Source organism: Otolemur garnettii, unplaced genomic scaffold (genome assembly GCF_000181295.1).
Source record: "Otolemur garnettii isolate 467f Iridium unplaced genomic scaffold, OtoGar3 scaffold00009, whole genome shotgun sequence".
Taxonomy (NCBI): Eukaryota; Metazoa; Chordata; class Mammalia; order Primates; family Galagidae; genus Otolemur; species Otolemur garnettii.
In genome coordinates this window covers 7484958-7507915 of record NW_003852404.1, presented here as the reverse complement: position 1 = coordinate 7507915, position 22958 = coordinate 7484958, and the positions used below count along the sequence as shown (strand labels likewise).

The 22958-nt window shown below is 52.1% G+C and overlaps 1 protein-coding gene and 1 long non-coding RNA gene across 5 annotated transcripts in view; one reads left to right on the top strand and one right to left on the bottom strand.

The window, feature by feature from the left end:
• Positions 1–22958, bottom strand: part of PADI2 (peptidyl arginine deiminase 2) — a 44372-nt gene that overhangs the window by 7512 nt on the left and 13902 nt on the right. The window contains exons 4-12 of the mRNA XM_003783862.2: positions 17144–17205; positions 14389–14506; positions 13862–13987; positions 8802–8980; positions 6570–6673; positions 5731–5842; positions 4829–4936; positions 2017–2168; positions 21–165 (exon numbers count right to left, since the gene is read on the bottom strand). Of these exons, the coding sequence (XP_003783910.1) occupies positions 21–165; positions 2017–2168; positions 4829–4936; positions 5731–5842; positions 6570–6673; positions 8802–8980; positions 13862–13987; positions 14389–14506; positions 17144–17205 (1106 nt within the window). The remainder of the gene's footprint in view (positions 1–20; positions 166–2016; positions 2169–4828; positions 4937–5730; positions 5843–6569; positions 6674–8801; positions 8981–13861; positions 13988–14388; positions 14507–17143; positions 17206–22958) is intronic.
• Positions 146–7314, top strand: LOC111723230. Of its 4 annotated transcripts, none has more exons than XR_002771815.1 (4): positions 146–368; positions 5469–5594; positions 5711–5826; positions 6431–6581. It is a non-coding gene; the product is annotated as an uncharacterized LOC111723230 (long non-coding RNA). The 4 variants fall into 4 exon arrangements; XR_002771816.1 differs by lacking the exon at positions 146–368 and adding an exon at positions 4510–4544; XR_002771817.1 differs by lacking the exon at positions 146–368 and adding an exon at positions 7292–7314 and having other exon boundaries at positions 5347–5594; positions 6431–6484.

Genomic DNA, 22958 nt, shown 5'->3' with positions numbered 1-22958 from the left:
AGCCCCTGGGGCTGGCTCACCTTTGTGCCTGGGATGGGCACGAAGGTCATGAACTCGTCCACATGGCCCACAGTCAGCCAGTCTGAGTAGAGCTCCACAGGCGCCTGCACCTGCTGGGCCTGCAGGAAGTCACGTACCACCTTGGTCATCCGTCGCCCACCGGACCTGCAGCAGGGTTGGAAAGGAGGCAGCCCTTCAGGAAGTTGTCCACCCTGCCTGCCTCACCAGAGGTCTGCAGGATGAGTTCAGCCTCTGGAACCCAGCCCGAACCCAGGGTAGCACCAGCAGAGAAGTCACAGGAAGGAGCCTGAGCGGGGCGTAGAGACCCTGGTGTAGGCAGGAAGGCATCTGAGCCCAATGGGAAACAGGTAGGCATTAGTTGCAGCTGCTGCCCATGTGAAGGGTGTGGAGCTTGGCCATCTGTCCCTGGGGTACCAGTGATAAGGAAGGCTACCTTCTGTGCTCAGGGGTCCTGCCTGGACTGCTGCAGGGGGGCTAGGGTCACAGGATGACTCCAAAACTTGCCCCTGCCCATGTGCCTCCTTGCTACATTAACTTTGATTCACTTTAATCAGTCTAAGAGACACCTCCTCCAGGAAGCCCTTCCTCCAAGAAGACGCTCCCCCGACCCCCGCAAGGTCGCCAATCTCTCCAGTACCTTCAGAACAGAACCTGTCCTTGTGGTGGCCAACAAATTCCCCTCTGATCTTTCCCTGCCGGGCCCTCCCACCTCACCTCCCTTCCTCCTGCTCTGTTTGCCCTGACCTCCTGCTGCACCACTGTAGAGCTTTTGGCCTTGCTGTTCCCTGGGTTTGGAATGCTCTTCCCTGCTGATCTTCTTATGGCTGCCTCTTTTCAACATCCAAGCCTCAACTCCAAAGTCACTTCCTCCAAACATAACAGCTCGGGTACCCCGGCCGTTACCCTATTGATCTTCTTCCTTGCACTTGTCAGTACTCGGAATTATCTTGTTTACTTACCTGCTTTGTTGTTTATTTCCTAAACTTCCCTTACCTGACTATAAACTCCCAGAGAGCTGGGACTTTGTCCTGTTACTGCTATATCCCCAGAGCCTAGGACAGTATCTGGCACTGTTCTAAGGAACCCTCCTTGAACTCCCCAAAGGGATTGGAGGGTCCCTCCGGGGGCTCCCCTGACTCCCTGCACGATTGTTCTTTTGCTGCACGCTCCTCCATCTCATCAGCGTCTATTTGCATGCCTGTGACTGCCATCATCTCCTTGAAGGCAGGGACTGGAAGGCTTCCTCTTTGGGACCCTGTGCCTAACGTAGGGTCTGGCACTTGGCTGGTACTCAGGAAATAGGTGCTAAATGGATGAGTGACCATCAAGTGGGAAGGAGGGGAGTGGGAGGGGGAGAGGGAAGGAGGGGAGAGGGGCAAATAGTCACTGCCTGAGCCAGTGGCCTTCCTCCCAGAAGGCAGAGCAGCTCATGTGGCTCAGAGAGAATTGGTAAGCAAATCCTGGCTGAACACCCATGTGCAGGTTCCTGGCAGCCCTTTTGTGAACCCGAGGTAGTCACTCTCTTCCTGTGACTGCCCTGTTAAGGATGAATCTACCTTTTCAATGGCTGGTAGGTTAACTGGGCAGGGAGTAGGGGCATCATGGGCACGCCAGGGAGCCAGGGACTCAGGCATCTGGGGCAGGGCTATGCCTGCTCACACCTCTTTTAAGTTAGGGCACCCCTGAGGATTTGCTGGTGCTCCCATTCATCCTCTGTCATTAGTTCTCCCTGGACTCCTCTGTCCCTTCTCCACCTGGTTTATAATCTCATCATACACCCTCCCAGTTGGGGAAGATATTTGTTCCTAATTTACACTAAGATATACAGACTAACTTATTTTTCTTTCTAAGTGTGCCTGAATCTTAACAGACAGTCCTGGGAGGGGGTAATTCTCCCAGCCACTGGCTCTGTGTATGAGCAACTCAGGCCACTGCTGAAGAGAAACAGTTATCTCCCCCCTCCCGCTGCCCCCAGCCGACCCTGGCTTCTCTTACAGAGGAAAGCTGCTTCCAATGAGGATCCGGCCAAGGGGGTATGTCTTGCCGTTCACGGTCACTGGGGGACTGACTTCCAGGTTCCCAAAGGAATCAAGGCTGGTGACAGCCTCAAAGAGGGGCTCCCGGGTCACGTAGCCGAAATCTGGGCCCTAGGCAGAGGGTACACACCACCCATTAGTCTTCTGCAGCCAGAGTCCTTTGCTCCGGCCAGACACTCTCTCAGGGTCACCCTTTCACCACCTTTGGCCTGGCACGGTGTGCACTTAAGTCTCCAGGGGGATGGCCCATGGGCTTCCTATCTCCATCAAAGGGCAGGGGGAGGCTGGGTTTGTGAGCATCTTGGTATGAGCGAGGGTGTGTACAAGTATGAGTGTGAGTGTGAGTGGGCATCTGGATCTCTGGGTGCTCCTCTAACTATTTCGCAAACACAGATAAGTACGGGTGATTTCAGGATTAGTCCTCATTGTGCGCTGTGGACACTCCCACTCATCTCTGAATTTCTCTGGCTCTCAGTTTGCCCGTCCAGAACAGAGGCATCAGATTGGTAACCCGAGGCAGTGTGGTGGATTGTCCTTTTGCTCCCTGAGATCTGTTGCCCGCTTTGCAGAGAGTTTCGTATGCTGACCCATTGCTGTATGGCTCTGCTACCTCCCTGTGAAAGGAATATACTTCCTTGCCTAGTGTCAGGCTTGGTCTCAGGTGACGTGTTTGGCTAATGAAACATGAGCAGAGGGGATGCATGCCAGTTAAGAGCAGGCGCCACAAGAGCCACTGTGTGTGTCTGCCAACTCTCTTTTTCCTCCCTGTGCTAGGAGGATGGCTTTCCCGGCCTGGGGCTGCTCCTGAAACCTAGGGCTCTAGATTGAGGACAGCAGGAGGAAGCAGAGCCACAGACGACCACCCAGCAGCCAACATGGAATCCTTATTTGGGGGCTGTTTGTCACTATGGCCTACTTGATGCTCACCAGGACATGCAGGGACAGCAGATATGCGTATACCTGCTGTCCCAGCCTGTTCCCAACTGACCATCCTTGCCTGCTGACTCCAGAAGTAGCATCCGAATCCTTCTCAGCACAGAGCTCCAACAAACTGGAGTTGGCACAGGAGACATAACCCCATTTACCTGCTGGATTTTAAGTTGTCTTCCATACTATTTTGGTTAAAAATGTAAGGATCTTGTTTGGGAGCCTGCACTGGGGCTGAGACTAAGTGTGCCTAAGAAAAGTCCACTGGAGTGGGAGGATATGGCTTGTCCTGGCTTAGCTGAGAGGCTCTGGGGGCAGCTGTTCCCCATGGGGTAATGGCTGTGGCTTAGCGCTTTTTCGCCTGAGGGCCCCAGCTGGCAATGTGGGAGTTTGCTGAGACTGGGGTGGCCAGGGCTTAGCAGCTTTGCACAGGTGGGCAGGCAAGAAGCACAAAGCCGGTCTCTGGAATAATGCAGCCTAGGGCTTGGGACCAGCCAGCCCCGGAACACTAAAGGCAGGTGGTAACCCAAGGAGGTCTCAGTAATCATGCCTGTGGCACCTGCCACTGGCTGCTGTTTTGACTTTTCTAGCATTGGAAAACGTGATAGTAAGCTCACTGAGGACAGTGTCAGGGCTATAGAATGATGATCATAATGACAGCTTATAATGATTATTGTGTCAGGCGTAGCACTGATGCCTTATACATATAATGCTTTTAATTCTCACAAATCCTGTGAGACTGATACCATTTCTACCCCCATTTTACATATGAGCAAATTGAGGCTCATGGAGGTTAAGTTGCTTGCCAAGGTCACATTGCTGCTAAGGGGTGGAATCAGGACTCAAGGCCAGGTCCGCTGACATTCCAGAGCTTTAGGCTCAAGCCACTAATTCTTTCATCTCCCCGTGATGAGGGGTCCAGGTCAGTGAACATTCTTAAGAGTAGGGGCGAAACAGGCAACAGATAACCTCTGAGCAGCCCTGACATCTACCAGGGAGGCTGTCCTGCGTGAGACCTTGGGAAAAGTCCCCTGACCTACCCCAGTCTCTGTGGCATGCTCTGTCCAAGTCTCTTCCAACCTGTTTAGGGCAGAAGGGTGAGGACAAGAGCGAGACCGACTTGAGTGCTGTTCTCACCAGCAGGTTGTGGATGGCACAGACGGAGAGTGAGAATGGCCTCTGGAATTGGAGTCAGATGGCTTTAAAACAAAAAATTATATGCCCTGAAAACCATAGCCTCAAGGGCTTGGTGGGCTTGGAAGTTGGAAGCATGATTTTTGGCTGTTGCATAACTATATTTTTCCTCTTTGAAACTTGCTGCAACTTAGAGGGGCGGGACAACAGCAGATCTCAGGGCCTCTGTCCCTCCCCACACTTTCTTTCTTTCTTTCTTTATTTTAGAGACAGGGTCTTGCTGCCACACCTAGCTAATTAAAATAATTTTTATTTTATTTTATTTTAAAGACACAGGATTGCTGAAGCTGTTGCTGAGGCTGGTCTCAAACTCCTGGCTTCAAGCGACTGTCCCACCTTGGCCTCCCAAAGTACTGGGATTACAAGGTGTGAGCCACCAAGCAGGGCCTCTGGAACCAGGTCTCATTCTATCTCTCCAAGTTCCCCTTTCCCGAGAGAAAACTCCACGTTTTGTAAAAGCATCAGTTATCAGAGCAGGAAAGGATGTCAGAGGTGCTATCCCAACAGACCCATTTTGCAGATGAGGAAACAGAGGCCCTGGGCAGCAGACTAATTTGTCAAGGAGCGGGGGCCCAAGGTCTCCCTGACCACAAAGCCTTGTAAGAGTTCCCAGGATCATGCCCCACCCCAAATGGCCCTCAGCTTCTCACCAGGAGCTGCTTCACAGGGAAATCCTTCAGACTGCCATCTCGGGGGGAGTCCAGCACCACGGGAAAGCCTTTGTGGGGGGCCTCGATGTATCCAAACTCAATTTCATCCTGTGGGGATACCAAGGAGAGCTGTCAGGGGAGCCCATGAATTGCAGTCAGGCTGGGGGGGGCGTGCGGGGAGGGGTTGGGACAAACAGATCTGTGGCCAGGGCGGACGACTTAAAAAGCACAAAAGTGAACGGAGGGAACAGTAAGTCCCCCTCACACCCTGTCTCGAGGTCCCCCATCCTCCTCCCTGCCAGCTAAAGATGGCAGCACGCCTCTCCGCAGGCCGTCTCAGCGTATCACAAGCACATTTCTTACAGATTTGGGACCCGATTTAAAAATACATAAATGGCAGCATCCAGAATATACAGTAGAACCTCTGTAAGGTGACCACCCAACGTACAGAAGTGGTCAGCAGAAGGAACTAGGCCTGCTGTATTGATACATACATGTGGTGCATGTCTAGTCTATGACAATTAAGTCAACTTTAGGAGGTGGTCAACGATGGAGGTTCGACTGTATTTTCCTTCAAGTAACAACTCAACTTGATGAGTGTTCTGTATCCATATTTATAGACTGGCTTTGTTCTTTTTAGCTATTGCACAGAATTCCACAGGAAGGCTGTCACCCTGTCCCCTCCCCCAGGGATGGGCATTTTTGTTGTACAGTCTTTGGTGACTACGAGAAGCAACATTGCATTGAATTGCCACTGTGTCCCCAGGTATGTGTGCGCATATGAGCTGGCAGAAGAAATCCCATTCATGGGGCTGCTGGGTGCCGGGTGGTTTACTCTAGGCCAGCTCTTGTAGCCTGATCCCCAGGCCACGTCCTTCCCAGCCAGGGCGTGGGCTCCTCACCTGGATCCAGCGGTCGCCTCGGTTGATGTACTGGAAGCAGACCTTCAGCTCACAGTTGGTTTTTTCCACCAGGTTCTTCACTTCTTTCAGGAACAGGTAATTATCCTTCATGCTGAGAAGTTGGGGGAAGAGGAGGAGGCCAGGAGGGAGGGTGAGGGGGGACAAAGGCCCTGCCCTGGTGGTGACAGCAGCTGGCAACTCCGGGCAGATGAGGCCACATCTGTGTTCATGGTCACTTTTGTAAAAGCTGCTAGAACTGAGGGCCCAGGATGCTAACCCACTCATGTGGTAGGTGTCAAGGTCATGAATAAATAAAATGAGGGGGGAGCTGTCCCCCCCACATGTCTCAAAGCCTTACATCTCTGAACCCCCAGATTTCCACAAAAGAGCTATGCCTGGCATGAAGATGGTATGGGCCCACAGACGTTGGGGGTTCCTTTCAGGGCTCCCAGTCATCTACCTGCAGCCACTTCTGTCCCTGGCTTCTCATCCTTCTGTGAATCTAGCTCTTAATAGGTGTTCAATAAAAGTTTTCTTAAGGAGTAAGATGAATTGAGTGTCTGCTGCACAGCAAGTTCCCAACTGCACAGTAGGGAGTTAAGCAAGAGGAAAGAGATGGCGGTTACTGTTTTTAGAGTGCGTGTCTGTGCCGGGACACTGGATCAATGCTTTGCCTTTCCATCTCATTTAATCCTCGCAGTGACCCTATGAGAAAGTGAGACACAGAGGCCAAGTGCTCAAGGTCACACCCATGGTAAGTGATGGAGCCTGGAACTGAGCTCAGATCCACGTGACCCTGAAGCCCCCAGCTGCCTCTCTGGGCCGCGGCCACCACTTACCAGCACACGAACACTGACACAGGAGGCAGGATGTTGGGGGTCATGATCCACGGAGCGATCCGGAATACCACGGTGTCTGTGAAGATGGGTGTCAGGGGAATGTCCTGGGGGGGGGGAGAAGAGAGGATGAAAAAGTCTCCTCAGGGTGTTTTCTCCTCCTGTCTCCCAAAGCAGGTGACACTGATGACCATAGTATATTTCCTGAGCACGAACTGTGTGCCAGGCCCTGTACTATGAATTTTTTTTTTTTTTGTAGTTTTTGGCCAGGGCCGGGTTTGAACCCACCACCTCTGGTATATAGGGCTGGCGCCCTACTCCTTGAGCCACAGGCACCATCCTGTGCTAAGAATTTTCATAGGTACCAGTTCGTTTCTGCCTTATAACTACCCCAGGAGGTAGATGCTTTTCTTTTTTCTTTTTCTTTTTTTTTTTTGAGATGGAGCCTCAAGCTATCCCCCTGGGTAGAGTGCCATGGCATCACAGCTCACAGCAATCTCCACCTCCTGGGCTCAAGTGAGTCTCCTGACTCAGCCTCCCAAGTAGCTGGGACCACAGGCGCCCGCCACGACGCCCAGCCATTTTTTAGTTGCAGCCATCATTGTTGTTTGGCGGGCCCAGGCTGGGGATTCAAACCCGCCACCTTGGGTGTATGTGGCTGGCACCTTAGCCGCTTGAGCCATAGGCGCCAAGCCGGTAGATGCTTTTCTAATCCTCACTTTCAGATGAGGAAACTGAGTCACGGAACTGTTAAGGAATTGTCCAAGGTCACATGGTTAGTAACTGGCAGGATTGGGCTTTACATGTGAGAGGTCCAGCCTCTGAACTCACACTCAGCCACTGTCCTATCTTCCCCTTCAAAGTCCTCCTGAAGTCAGCCCACATGGCGGCCAAGCCAACCCCAGGCGCTCCTCTCTTTCCCTCTGACTACCTTCCCCTTCCTACATGTAAGCATTTGTTTGAGATCAATTTTGCTATGTCCAAACCGTTCTTTAAGAAGTGGGAGAGAAAAGGAGGCATGATTCTCGGGTTCCTTTGTGAGGCTGGCCTTGAAAAGCTATAGGAAATGGGCCCTTCCCTGGAGGGAGGATGGGGCATGGGGCTGAGGGCACAGCTGCCTTTCTTGCCCTGTCTGTCTGTGAGTCTCTGCTGGTGCCTGCTGGAAGGGCCTGTCTGAGAGATCCTGGGAGCCAGGCTTCCCTGGGCATAGAGGAATCAGGAAAAGTCCCTTTCCCGCCCCCCATCCTGATGGCATTGCCTTTTTTGCCTTTTCCCCTTCCCAGGGAGCATGGGGGTATTTTTGTGAGTGAGGACTTTGCACGTTTGCACACTCATGACCACTCCACGCGGTAGATACTTTGGTCTTTTCTGTTTTGCGATGGGGAAACTAAGGCACAAGGAGGTTAATCCACTGGCCCAAAGTCTCATGGTGGTTAAACCAAAATTCAGACCTAGGCGGTCTGATTACAGAGCCCGTTCTTATAAGTCTGAGCTAGACACAATGTCACCCTTCTACAGAACTCATTGTGTCCTGTCCTGAAGTGGACCAGGGGTAAAGATGGGGAGGAGCTCCCGGATCTGGGAGAGCAGCTAGGCCCTGTCTGCGAGATCCTTTTTCTAAGTGAAACAGGGTGGGCCTGGGAGCCTGGAGTCTGGGGGGCGGGGAGAGTGAAAGGTCTTTGTGATGAGAGATTCTCATCTGCAGGGCACACCCTCAGCATTGGGGGCTTCTCTAGAGGGACAGGGGCTCTACTCTTCATCCAGCTCCCCCCAAAGCAAGAGCAAAGCGGGCTGAGATGTCTGGCTACAGGGTAGGACACATCTGGAAACCAGGATTTGAGGTTCAGCCTGTGGTCAGAGTTGGTATAACCCGCAGTTGGGGTGAGGAGTAGGTAGGGAGGAGGGAGAAGGGGGCGCAGAGTAGGTGGTCAACAAGTCTAACACGTGTGTCTTAGTTAGAGCCTTGGGCTAACCATGGGGACTCTGTGCCTTGGAACTGGGCATGGTGCAGGGCAGACCAGGGCCCAGACATAGGGGAGCAGGTGCAGTGAGGAGGAGGATGCCAAGAGCACAGCTCAGAGGACCTTGGCAGCTGTGTGGGCTGAGGGGGCATTGAGGTCTCCCAGCCTGGGCTCTCCACCTTGGCGCTTAGAGGGGAGTGGAGCACAGCATGGAGTCCTGAGAGTGGCACCACCCTGGCCCCACCCTGGCCCCCAGGAGGCCTGGAGCCCTCACCTGGGCCATATACTCGAGCAGGCTGACGTGGATGGACACCAGGCCTGAAAAGCCCTCATCGGGGAAGCGGAGGCCTTCCACGAAGAACAGCAGCTCTGCGGAGCCGCCTGTGTACTTGACCAGGTGGTGGAGCTTCCGCCGGCCCAGGATGTGGATGTAGCGCTGGCCAAAGAATGGGTCTGGGGGAAAAAGACTGACGTCAGGTCCCTGCCCCCAACCCCATGGGGAAGAGCTCAGTGGGGTGAGACTGGTGACATGGACAAGAGGGCAGAGTGACTCGTCCTCTAGACACAGAGAGAAAAGCACAAGCAGAAAATGCCCCCAGAATGGCCGTGGCCCTGCCATTGTCATCGTCCTGGCACTGCCACCAGTTGCCCTCTCTGGCTTCTGGCTTCCTCATCTATAAAATGAGTAAGCTCTTTCATGGAAGGCTGTGGGAAATGCTAGCGGATGGAACTGAGGAGCTAGTGAGGCTGGGGAAGGATATTATGGTTCCCATTTCACAGATGAGGAAACCAAGTTTCAGAAAGGAGGAATGACTAGTTCAATAGGGAGTACGTGGCTGAGCTGGGACTCAAATTTACGTTCAATTCTGAATTCTGAGATCCAATCCCTTGTGTAAAATGTACTCATTTGTACCCCAGACCCCCCTGCCCATAACAGAAGGTGCATTGGTGTAAAGACAAAGGCACGCGTCTCTGGCTGTCCACCTGTGTGGCTGGGGGGAAAGGCAGTTTTCTCCACTGCCTCTGCCCCACTGAGATCACCCAGCTCACCATGTGCTGCTCCCTCTGCTTGGACGGTCGTGTCCCTCCTTCCTTCAGGCCTCAATTTGTGTCACTTTCGGTAATCCTGTCTGGATCCCCAGAGACCAAGCCAGGGAGCTGCCACAACCCCCTGTCCTCCCATAGTACAGCCTTGATAACCACGGGGGTGACCTATGCCAGGGCAGAGATAGGCCCAGGAGGCCCAGGGTCTGCTCAGGACACGGTCATGTTCAATAAATGTCTACCGAATGAACCAGTGGCTCTGGGACCACTCCTTATAGGAGAGGATGACAGGGAATTTTCACGCTGATTTCTCGATGAACTGAATTGCTATTCTGTGACCAGCATGGGCAAGGGCCCTGGAGGGAGACAGAGGTAGCTGAGATGCAGCACCTCCTCCCAGCAGTGCGTGGCTGATGATAAGATAGAGCCGATGTGGGAAGTGTTTAACATCAGCTGAGGCAGCTCCGGGTAAGACCCCGTCTGGTTACTCAGGGTAGGGGGGAAGGAGGGGTAGAAAGCGTGGGGCAGAGGAAGCAGCCTTGAAACTCTGAAATGCTCTTGTAGGGTGGCAGAGACGGGTGCACTGGGAAGGGGAGATACTTGCTTTGGCAAAGGCATGGAGGTAGGACCCTATGCAGTTCCAGAAGGAGTTTCTTTATGCCCTGTAGAGCTGGAAGAATCAAGCTCCGCTTAGTGCTTACAACAACAAAGATAATAGTTAATGATCAGTTGCCCAAGGGTGGGAACATGTAACCGGAACAGTCCTGGCATAGACAAGGTGCTTGCTTAAAACTTACGAAATGAATGGATGAAAGCCTAGGGTTGGAATGGCTCGCCCTGTAGAATGATGTGCTCAGCTAGACCCTGGTTAGACATCTCACTAAGGGCGGTTACTTTAGTGGTTATGACTTTCAATGTCAGAGAGACCTTGGTTCAAGTACTGCGTTGGCTTTATGAGAATGAATGAGCAAATGCATTCCCTGAGTGAATACCTCAGGGATTTTACTTAATCTTCCTGAGCCTCAGTTTACTGATCTGTTAAATGGGGGATAATAATAGTTAATGCTACCAGGTCATTGCCAACAGAACAGCCTCAATAACTTCAGTAACCTTGGTAATCACAGGTAACCATTGGTGACACTGCTGAGACCTGTTGGTATTGTGAATATGAGAATCTGAGAATGAGTAGCACTCTCCTTACTACAAAATTCAGGCCTTTTTCATTCAACATTCTGAACAGAAGGTAAAGAAATAACATCTCACCTCATCCTCCCTTGTGGTGGTGGGTTAGAGTAGGGGAGGTGTCTAAGAAATGAGGTGGGAAAACTTAGACACTGAAGTCCTAAGGAATGGAAAGTGGGGTTCTGTTCACCCAGAAACAGCAGCATGTGCCCAGTCGCTGAGTGGATCGGATGGACCTGATGTCTAGGAACTTCAGCCCTCCCACACCCACATGTGCCAGGTTGCACTTGAACTGAAGCTGAGGGAGAGATGTCAGGTCTAGAAACCAACTTGTTTCCCCAGAAGCAGCAAAGCCAAAGCTTCCCCAGGGGTGGGACAGCTACGGGGCTCCATCAGGGCTGGCGGCAGGAGTGGGGATCTGGCCAGGGTTGGGTTGGAAGACACATTCTGATCCATCTGCCGGCCAGCGCTCTTTCCCTCCCAGTGTGGCCTGTGATTCACAATGTGTCTCTATCCTGGGCCTCTTTCTGGAAGTTTGGGCCAGCTCCAGGCAGATTGGTTTCTTGGTAGGAACAATCCAGGCATTGTCCTCAGGAATCTCCTTCTCCCACCCCTGTCCTGCCTCTGTCCCCAGCTCAGTGAAGACCCTGCTCTGAGCATGGCTGGCTCTGCCTGCAGGAGCTGACAATGGCCCTCTATTGAATGGCACTGATGCCTTGGACTGGGCCCACCAGCCATCGTGACCTCCCCTCAGCCCTAGGCCTTGGCCCCTGCTGGCTGGCACATGGCATGGTTTGGTATAATGCATTGAGTTACTTTGGAATGATTCTACTTCCCAAGGAGACTCCTTGACACTGTGACCAACTGTCTTGGTTTGCCTGGGATTGAGGGGTTTCCTGGCATGAGGAACTTTCAGTGGCAAAACCAGAAGTTCTGGGTAAACTGGAACAAGTTGCTCTCCATATCCTATCGGTAGAGGTAAGACCCCAGTGCTGAGGCTGGAACACAGGTCTTCTTTCCACTCCAGTCCTTGTAATTAATGTCACCATGACAATGCCAACTGCCATTTATAGAGAACTTTCTGAAGGCTATCTATTGCAGCTAGTGCCTGGCACACGTTCCTCAGTAATCCCTATTGCTACCTGGGACAGTTTCTTTAATCCCAGGCCACTTCACAGACGAGGACCCCAAGGCCAGGGCTAGTGGGGAGACTTGCCTGAACCCATGATCTGAACCTTCCTGACTCCAGACCCTCCTCTTGGGGTCCCTGAGTCTCCAATCCTGCCACTGGGGAGAGCTGGCCTGCCCCTATCAGGACACAGGTGTTCAGGTAACACATTGTGTTGTCATTCACTGGTGTACTTGGAATTTGACAAATTCTCAAAATGTTTGCGTGTAAGAAAAGGAAATTGTGCCGCAGATCAATGATCTGTCTTCCTGTTTGTATCTGCGTGGCTAGTCTTCATCTAGGAGTCTGCCTTTGTGGGAAACTGACTATTCTGGGTCACCACTGTCTCAGTAACGGCCGCTCCCCACAGGATGGGCAGCCCCAGATGAGGCAGATTCTGAGGCCAATTCTCGAAACCCTTGCAGAAGGAGTTCCTCTTTTTTCTGGTCTGCTCAGGATTCGTCTCAGATGGCAAGTGAGGGGGACAGATGTGATGGAACCAGACCAGAGTCTGCAACCATTAATAAAAAGAAGAAACCTCCAGACAACACCCAGATAGCACTATTAGCATTGGGTCTTGTGCCACAACACACAGATGAAGAAGACCAGGCTGAGGTCCTGCCTGCTCCCCTCCTAACCCCCTGCTGGTGACCTCAGTCCCCACGGCAAACCTGGGCTGGATGGTGTAAATATCAACATCTCTGACCCCCTGGGGCAGTAAAGCCAGCCTGACTTTGAGGACATTCCAACCTGGGCAAGGTCACTGCTTGTAGCTGAGGGTGGATCAGAAGGAGAGCTGGCATTGGGTGGCTGCTGTCCACTGCTGTCCTGGCTAAATTGCTCCCTGAGTTGAGGGTCCAGGGCTCCCATGACCCACTTCTCATGGTGACTGCCCTATTCAAAGATGGGCCCAGGGCTAGGCCAGTGTTCCTGGACACCCCCATCGCTGTGCCCCCTGCACTGTGGCAAATTGCAAAGCTGCCTGTTTTGCTGAGGGAGCTTTTTTGATACATAAATCAAACCTTGGCAGGCCCGAGCTAAAACCCTCTAATGGCTTTCCATTGCACTCAGAATAAAGTCCAAGGCCTGTCTGCATGCTCTGGCCCCTGGCCTGGCTCACTGACCTTGGCTGCCGACATCCCCCTACTTTCTGGTCTTCTTTCTACACAACACTCCAAACTACCCCTCTCTCTGTGCTCTGTAGGCACCAAGCCCTCTGTTTAGAACTCCTCTCTCAGTTCGCAGTACTGGTTCCTTCTTCCTGTTTGTTTCAGACTCAGCTCAAATGCCACCTCCTTATGAGGCCTTTCTGGACCACCCATCCAGTGGCACCTCTGTTCTGCCATCTCTGTTACCTGGTCCCTATTTCGCTTTCTCCCTTTGTGCTATTGATTACGTCTCTCAGGCTAGACGGACAACTCCTCGAGGTCATGATGTGATTGTTGTGTTCACTACAGAGATCTCAGTGCTGACATCAGCGCCTGGCCCTGAGGGGCTCAACACATAGTCATAGAAAGAATGAGACCCTATACGGCAGGGTCCCAGGAGACCCTGTCGCCATCAAGGGGAACAAGGGATCAACTCTTGAAGCATCTTCTATAAAAATTAAAGATGGCAGAAAACACTTACAGGGGGTGTGGGCCCTGTCTCAGGCTTCACAGAGGCCACGTGATGCTGGACGTAGGGCAGCTGAAATGCCCTTCATCTCCTGGTTCATCAGGAAGAGGGGCCCCTGGGTTCTACATAGACCACGTCCCTGTGGACTCCTTTGAGAGGAGGAAAGATGGAGCCCTGTGGAGACTTCACGGACAGCAGCATCTCCTGGTTACAACTAACCTGAATCCTATCCTGCTATCTTTAGCATCTGTGCCTGCAGGAATAGGCAACTGCTAAGGGGAGGTGGGTAGGCGGCCTCGGAAGGCTGGGCTGGGGTCACTCACTCTCCACGTAGAATACGCCCACTTTGTCCGAGTCCGACATGGAGATGTAGAGTGTTATCTGGTATCCAGCGGGGAGGCGGTCGGGGCCTTTGGTCCGCAGGATCATCTGGGACATGTCCTTGAGGTCTGCAGGCAGACATGCGGGAAGTTAGACCTGTCGTGCGGACCCTGGCTTACTGCTGCCTTTCACTTTTACAATTAGGGAAAAGAAATCCCCACAGATGTGTATTATGAAAACTACAGAAAAGTATAAAGGAGAATAAAAAAAACCAAGTTCTCATCTCCAACGCTGGAGACTACTTCCTATTAACCTTTTGAGAATTTCTTTCTGGTCCTTCCTACATATGTGGGTAACTTAAAAAAATATATATAGTTCTAATTGGACTGTATTTACAGTTTTGTCTTCTGCTTTGAGCAAGAGAGGGTATTTGAGCCTACCATCCCAGGGGTCTCAAGTTCACGCTGGCCTCACCCTTGGCCCAGACCCAGATTGGCAGGGATCGTTCCACTGCCTCCCCCGCCAGCACCTTCCTTGCTGTAGACTTTGTCATCACTGCAGTCCTCTTTGGGCAACCAGGGTGTTTCTCGGTCACAGTTCACCAGCAGGATGGCCCCCTGGCCCTCGGGGCCCCAGGTCCAGGATCCCTGAGTGACAGGAAGAGAGGTTAGTGGCTGCTTTTTTATCCTAGTACTGACCCTGCAGGACACACAGCCCAGGGTGAGGACAAAGAGTAGCCACCACCTACTGGGGCAGCTGTGACCTGGAAAATGTGAATCTCAAGATTGATGCCCACAGAGGATCAGTGTAGCATCAAAGGGCAGCTTGACATGCTCTGAGTCTCTAAACGGGGCCCGCGTGGTGCTCCACTTTCTGTGCTGCAGCCAGAGCTCTGTTAGAACAAACTCGGACCAGATCATGATGCTCTCAGAGGCGTCAGGAGCTCCTGGGTGACTTAGGATGAAGTCCCGACTCCTCGCTGTGGCCTACAAGGCCTGGCAAGGCCTACCCACCTGTCTACCTCCCTCTACCCTGTTTATGGCGCTCTGCCAGCCTGGTACCTTTCTGCTCCACAAAGACCCAAGCTCCTGGGCCTTTGCCTATGCAGGTCCCTCCACCTGGAACACCATCCTGCCTCTTTCCACCTGGCCAGCTTGCCTCCTCCTTGATCACAGCGTGCTCGTCCCTTCTTCCTGGAAGCCCTTCTGATTGTCTAGAACAGTGTAGCTCCCCCAAGTACACACCTGTGTGTACCTCCTTTTTGGGAGGACTCAGGGTGATTATGGTGACACAGCTGCCCACGTCATCCTTTATTTAATGTGGACTGTGGGCTCCCTAAGGCAGGAGCTGTGTTTCCTCTTATTTCTTCTGCATCCCCGCAGCCTGCCTTACTCCTGGAATATAAAAGATGCTCAACAAATGTTGATGAGATGAATGAAGAAAAGGTGAAAACCTAATTGGCCCAAGTGGAGAAACTCCTGTCGAGGTCCAGCTCATCTGGATTGTGTGACTTTGCCAAGATCTCAGAGCCCCGTGGAGGAGGTTGGGAGCCTTCTCCCCGGGGCTGCTGGGCCTCAGAGGCCTCTAGGGAGTCCACTGCCGCATGCCTTGGCCATAGAGACAGGGCATGGTGTGTGCGGGAGCTGACCTGGAGCTGAGGCAGAGCCCTACTCCAAAGCCTGAAAGAATGGGCTCCCCAATAGGCCTGAGAACCCCGACCCCACCTGCAGCTGAGCAGCCTGCCCCTGCCTTCTCATTGGACTGTATTCATTTTAACCTAGGCTTTAGAGTGTTGTAATGGAGTCATATACGTATATGACCAAAAATATGGCAAAAATTTACATGAAACAAAGGGCAGAAAATAGCAAGTGGTTAGAAGCCACAGCCTAGATGCGTGCAAAGCAGAACTGATGGAGCTGGCCAGGTGTGGTGGCTCACACCTGTAATCCCAGCACTCTGGGAGGCTGAGGCAGGTGGATTGCTTGAGCTCAGGAGTTCAAGACCAGCCTGAGCAAGATGGAGACCTCATCTCTACTAAAAATAGAAAAATTAGTCGGGCATCGTAGTATGTAGTCCCAGCTACTTGGGAGGCTGTAGCAGGAGGATTCCTTGAGCTAGCAGTTTGAGGTTGCTGTGAGCTATGCTGCCACGGCATTCAACCCAGGGCAAAAGAGTGAGACTCTGAGTCAAAAACCAAACTAACAAAAATAAAAACCAAAACTGATGGAGCTTAAAAACTGAATTGAGGAAAAAACATGAAACAGAATGATATTGAGAACACCATGTTCACTATCTGGGCAAATTAAAAATAGACACACACCAACCACACCAGATGTTTCCCAAGAATTCTAAGAACAGAAATAGACACATTAAGCCCACCAAAATGGTCCTTTGTGGGGGAGCAAATGGGTGTGTGGAATGCAAGACAAAAGATGGTAAGTAAATAAATAAATGAACGAATGGATGAATGCAGGAAGGAAGAGAAACAGGAGAGGGAGGCCAGCGCGGTGACTCACGCCTGCAATCCCAGCACTCAGGGAAGCGAGAGGGTGGATTGCCTGAGCTCAGGGGTTCCAGGTCAGCCTGAGAAAGAATGAGACTCTGTCTCTGCTAAAAATAGAAAAAACTAGCCAGGCATAGTGGTGCACACCTGTAGTCCCAGCTACTTGGGAGGCTGAGATAAGTGAATTGCTCAAGCCCAAGACTTTGAGGTTACTGTGAGCTATGATGACATGGCGCTCTAACTGAAGGTCGCAGAATGAGACTGTGTCTCAAAAAAAAAAAAAAAAAAAAAAAAAAAAAGGAAGAGGAGAGGGGCTGTGCAGGCACCATCACAGATACTGATGTGCCTTGAAGCAAAAATCATGAAAGTAACCATCTGAGGGTCTCTCCCTGCTGCCTCAGTTTTAAAAGAAAATGCAGAATAATAAGAACAAAAGCCTTCACGGCACTTTCTCTGTTGCGGGCACATTTACGCTTTCTGATAGTTCTTTCTCAGGCACATTTATTCTTTCCCTTCCCATGGACAGGGAAACTGAGACTCAGGAACCTGCTTGCTCTGTAGCTCTCTCTATGAGGCTGGGCTCCCGGGTGGGCTCTGTCGTGGGCATGCTGTGTGTCTGGGGGCCTGTCTTGGACCTCAGTCTCCTGGTCTATGAAATTGGAGCTGTCTGCTTGGGGGGAGGGGACCATGGCTGCCTGTAGGATCCAGTCTGGCGCTCAGGCCTTGGAAGCCCCCAGTTCAGGGTAGTGTCTGCCCTGCCTCTGTCCTGCCAGCTGGGTACCTTCTTTGGGTTGTTTTTCTCCACCACGCCATCCCGGTCTGCGTCCACGTCCAGGGAGATTTCTGGGGACAAGAGACATGGGTGAGTTGGTGAACCTGACTAATAGGGTGGGGTGTGCACATGAGGAAGACCTGAGGAGTTAAGGTAGTCCCACCCATTCACTTGCTCACTGGAAAGGAAGGGCCTTGCTAGGGTCATCTTATCCAAGTCCTGGCCTAGACCTCCCACTAGCTGCTGCAGAACGTCAGCGGACATGGTGCAAACTTTGTAGCTTTAAGAGGCGCTGCCAGGTGGGTCAGGCTGTCCCACGACTTCATTGTTCTGGCTGGGGGTGTCTGGGAGGGGATGACCCTGGCTGCACAGTTCTGGGAGCCACAGTTCAGACAGGTGAAGTCACATGCCCAAAGTCACACAGGTGATGCTAGCAGAACCGGGGTATACAACGTAGTTGGTCTGATCCTTATGTAGCTCATATTTTGAAAATTTCCAAGCACACAGTCCCCTAACTGCCTTTCCAAGTCTGTCCTGGGCATGTGTATAGCGTGTGCACACATGCGACCACATGTGTGCGTGTCTTCTCCCAGAATTCCCATGGTCTGGATTCTACCTCCAAGGACGGAGGGTGGGAAACTGTGCCTGCAGCCCCTTTCAATCTGAGGATGCCTGTGAGTCCAGGGCTCCAGATAGAAGGTCCAGGGCTAGGCTCCCACTTATTCCTTTTCTTGGGGAAGGGACCTTCAGCATTCAGAGGATTGCCATAGAGAGGCTTTGTGGAGACTACAGGGAAGTGAAAAAGTTTAGCATCAGACACTGTTGGATTCCAACCCTGGTTCTCTGCTTAGCTGTGTGACTTCGGGTAGGTCAGACAACATCTCTGAGCCCCAGTTTTCTCCCTTCTCACAAAGGGCCCTTCCCAGTTACAGCAGGTGCATGAACTGCAATAGTAGGCAAATGCTGAGCCAGGGAATTCTTTGTTATGGGGTCGCCCTGTGTATCGTGGGATGCTTACCATCATCTCCGGCCTCTACCCACTAGATGCCAATAACCACCCCCACACACACCAGTTGTGATGACCAAAAATGTCTCCAAATACTGTCAAATTGTTCTGGGGAGGCAAAATTGCCCTGAGTTAGAGACTGAAAGGGCAAGGTAGGGAGTGTTGTTGGGAGTATCACAAAGATGACATGTGTCAGTTCCAGGCCCTTGGAGCTGCCCAAGTGGGCTTGTCCCATGCTGAGCATGACTTGGACCACGGGTGGGAATGAAGGCATTCCTGGTCAGTCCCCTTGGTAGGCGTGCCTCCTGCCTTTCTGGAAGGAGGGTGGGAGGAAGGTTCTGGCAGAGGAAGGACACTGACATCACCCTTCTCCAGGGCAGCTCAGCCCAACTGAGTCCCGGGATTACACTCAAGCCCTCCCTCTGCCTGTGGCTTGACTCCTTCCTGACCCCACGTGTGGTCTAACTCACAGCCCTGCCATGTTAGACACTGTAGGTGTAATTTATAAACTCTGCCCACCAGTCCCATTCTCACATCACTTTTGAGCCGCTATTGTGTTCTGGACCCTGGGACCATAGGCACACTGCCTGCTCACAGGGAGTCTCCATCCTGGAGATGAGGAGCACCGCTCCCATTTCCCAGGTGAGCAAACCCAGGCTCAGAGAAGTTGCTGGCTTGCAAATGGGCTGGGATTCTGGGAAGCTGGTGCAGAATAAGGGTTGTAGAGGAAAAAGGAGGTCGTACCACCAGCAACAATCACAGAGATCACAGAGGCTGAAGGCTCTGCTGCAGGAGCAACATTGGTTTTGGCTCCCAGAGCTTGAACTTTCCAGCCAGTCACACCCCAGTGAATGCCGCCTTTCAGGGAGCTGGCTTCCCTTCCCACTGCAGACCCAGCTTGCTTCTCATGATAACAATCTCTTCCCTATGGGCCCTTCAGTCTGCAGCTACAGAGTGTCAGGTTCTCCTCTCAATCATGGGGTGGGTGGGGGCGTTATCTCTCCCTCCCCCAATACAGACAGGAAACCCACCAGGGGTTCCCCCAGCGCACAGAGCCAGGTCCCCTCATTGGGCCTCTGACTCTAGGTCTCTGCTCTTTGCTGCTCCCTCCACTGCCCAGGCCATGTCTGCCTGCAAAGTCCTAACACCTGCTGCCCCAGGGTCACCCCCAGAGGAGGCGGCCACATCCACCTTTAGGCTATAAGGTGATGCCATGCCCCAGGGTGGAGTGCATGTTAAACCCGTGAGTCACAGGAGAGGAGTGTGAAGTGCTTTGGGCCACATTATGTCATTATGAATTTCTTATATTCAAAAAATGTGTTAACGTACTATTCGTACGTAATGTAAAAAATATCAAATAAAACAGTAACTGACTGCTTCTAAGGAAAAGCAGCAGTTCCCTGTCCAGCCCTTCTCAGCTGCCCAAGGCAGCCTCCCTCATAATAAATAATACGCTTGTTGCTATTTCCCGGTTATTAAATTCAGAGAGGTTTCATTGCCTTCCTGTTGTGAAATTTTGACGTTTCATAATTAGGCTCTCTTATCACCCTTCTCCCAACCTCCCCCAGTGCTGCAGAATTTCTCTCTTCTGAGACATGACTTGTCCCCATAGCAACTGAAATGATCTCTTCCCCCCTCTCTCCTCCCTGAGAGGCTGTCATGGTACAAGTCCCTAGGACTTCTCCCCTGCAAGACGTCTCCCAGTGTCCAGTCCAGCTAGACTCCAAGCGCTGCAGGGGAGGACAGTAGGGCTGTTGTGACCTGCCCCCAGCACTGCCCTCTTGAGATGGCTCTGCCTTGTCCAGGGGAATGAGGGGCAGGACTTCTGTTTCAGGCCTCTGGGCTCCAGACGACATTTCTCGGAGGCTCTGGATCCTGCCTCAGAGCCCCAGAATAGCCCCAAGGTGTCAGGTGGCTCTTAATGGGAAATGTCACTAGGATTGAGTTCAAGGAAGTCTGCCCTGAGTCTCAAGATACTGAGGCCTCAGCTGTAACCCAGAGGCACAAAGATTTTGGCGGGCTGCTAGCCCCCTGGATGGTGGCAGGGTGCCTGGCCTTCTTGCCTTACTAAGCGGCTTGGGTGTGGTGGGAGGAAGGACTCCCTCCTCCACAGCCAACCAGAGCAAGTACCCCAGGCTGTGGGGAGGAGACACAGGGCTATCTCCTTAAGCTGATGCTAAAGTTCTCAAGACTCCAGACCCTGACATGTGTGTGCCACTCCCACTGCCAGGACCACAGCGAGGAAGGTGGGACTGTTCCTCCGTCCCTCTGCCTCCCACTTTTCCCCCTGAACAGAGCAGGTTTTGTGCATAGATCAGCCCTAAGCAGGGTCTTGAAGGTCTTCAGGGATTTAGCTGAAAACCCTCATTTTATAGCTTGGAAAAAGTGAGGCCACACAGCAACTCCTTGGCAAGATTAGGACCAAGACCCAGGATCTAATTTGGTCAAGGGCACCACAGGTTTGTCCCCAAATCCCAGCAGGAAGACTGAGGGACAGTAAGTTTCTTTAACTTCACCCAGGCAGAGAGAAAATGTGGCTACCCCAAGAGGAAGGGAGAAAAGAGAACACAGGCTGAGCACCCACTCTGTGCCTTGGCACACACGATCCCACTGAATCCTGGAAGCCCCACCCAAGAGTGCTCTGTGCAGCCCATTGTGCAGATGAAAAAACTGAGGCTCTGGGGGATAATGTGACTTGCTCAAGGTCACAATGTGGTGGGAGGGGCCCAAGCAGGAGCTTAGATTTATTTCTGTCTACTCTGACCCCAGGGCTCTTTCTGCTCAGTGCGAGCTCCCCGGGATAGGACAAGGACAAGACAGACTCACATAGGTCTTGGGGTGGGGGAAGTCCCAGCCTCTTAGGACATTCAAGGTGTCCCTGCCTTCCACGTGCTGCTTCTGAAAGATGCTTCAGGGTGGCAGCCTTGAGGGTTCCTGGCGCCTGGAAGGGACAAACTGACCAAGGCTTCCCAGGGAAACCAAATTTTCACCAGGGTCCCTGGTGGAACAGGAAACATGAGCTCAATGGGACAAGTGTTTCATAAAGCTTTGCTTTTGCAAAGTAAATGACTTATCTTTTTGTCTGAGATTATGCCCTATTTTTTAGGTGTTAGAATGATAGTGATAGTTGACGGCAAGTTGTTTTAATGCCTTTGGGGGAGGTGGGAGTAGAGGGAGAAGGGATATTTTGGAATGCATCTGCTCAGAACTTAGGGTTAGCTAAATAAACACTTGTTAAGCGAAAGCACACCCTCAGAACCTCAGAAGGATGGGCTCGGTCATTGCTCATGGGTGTATTTAGAATCTTTGGTGTCTCATCCCTGGGGCTCTCTCTGAGCACAAGCTTTGTAGTCTTGTGGAGAGGAAGAGTCTATCCTGCCTCCTGAGGGCCATTTATTTTGCTGTCTGTCCTAAGTCTATCTTGCTCTGGGGGAAGTCTTGCCTTGGTGGCGGAGTCAGCCTTGTGGGATCCCCCTCCCTTGACAGGTCCCTGGCGCCTACCCTTCCTGCCTATGTCCTCATGTGTCCCTGTCTCCGTGGGATCAGGTTTCCTCAGGGACAGTCATCCCAGACAGCCGGGAGACTCTGTGAATGTGTGCTCAGACACGTGCCAGGACTCAGCACAATCCCAGGGGCTTTGGTTACTATCTGCCAAGGCCCCCTGGGACTGTCCAGAGGAGGGCCTCACCCAGGATTGGAACCCCCTTCGTGCAGAAAGAGGGATGGGATGACTAGCAACCAAGCCCACTTGGGAATTAGCTCAGAAGCAAACAGCCCTGTTCTTGAGCCTGTCTCAGTAGCTAAGAGCACGGGCTGGAGAAGGCAGGGCTGGCTGGGGAGCACATTATTTTGGGGGGGGAGGTTCCAAGACCCTCTAAGAAGGTGAGATAACTAAAATGACTGTCCCATCAACCACTTTTCAGGGGAGAGGCCTCAGGCAAGGTTTTCTGTTCCTTTTCTGAGTCTTACTTTTCTCATCTGTAAAATGGGCTCAATAATGTCTATTATTATTATCCTTGGGATAATTGTAATAGATGGAAATCATAAAGGTAGGACATCGAATATTGGAGTCTGGCCAACTGTAGGTGCTTAATAAATGCCAGGCATTTATCACACACAACACGCCCTCCCCCCCAAGCACACAGCACAGCCCTAGCCACAGAGTAGGTGCAACAGAAGGCTGATCTTTTCTAAAGCGCTTAGGATATAGTTGGCTCTCAATAACTGGTAGTTCCCTTCCCCTGCCATGCTGCAATCTGTCAATTTAAACCAAGGCCGGATGAACAAAGTGACCCTCTGAACTATCCCCCTGGCTTAAACATTTTATGATTAAAAAATAAATAAAATAAAATAAAAGTAATGCCTCAACTGCAGGAGGGCTGAGTGCCCGAAGGTTCAGAGGATCACATTCCTAGGTCCTGTTGAGCCAGTCTGGGTCCCACCACCCCAGCACGCAGGCCTGGCACCCCAGCAAGGCCGTATGGGGCAACGGGTAATAATCCTGGGTTCTGGGTTCAACCTGCCATTGAGTTGCTGTGTCACTTTGAACAAGTTCCCTAACTCTCTGGGCCTGACTGTCCTTGTGGGTCAAATGAAGGGGTTAGGCTCAGTGAGTTAAGGATCCAGAGCCACCAGCCAGGGCTGGATGTGTGGAGGGTACAGGGGACAGCGGCTTTATAGGCTGTGGCCAATTCCCTCCCTATGAGAGGGAAGAAGCTCTTTTCCAGCTGTAGGAGAGAGGCAGGGGAGGGATAGAGTTTCCTTTTGCTCCTTGTGGTCCACCCACAGAAACTGGGAAGGGGACCCTGTCATTGGGTG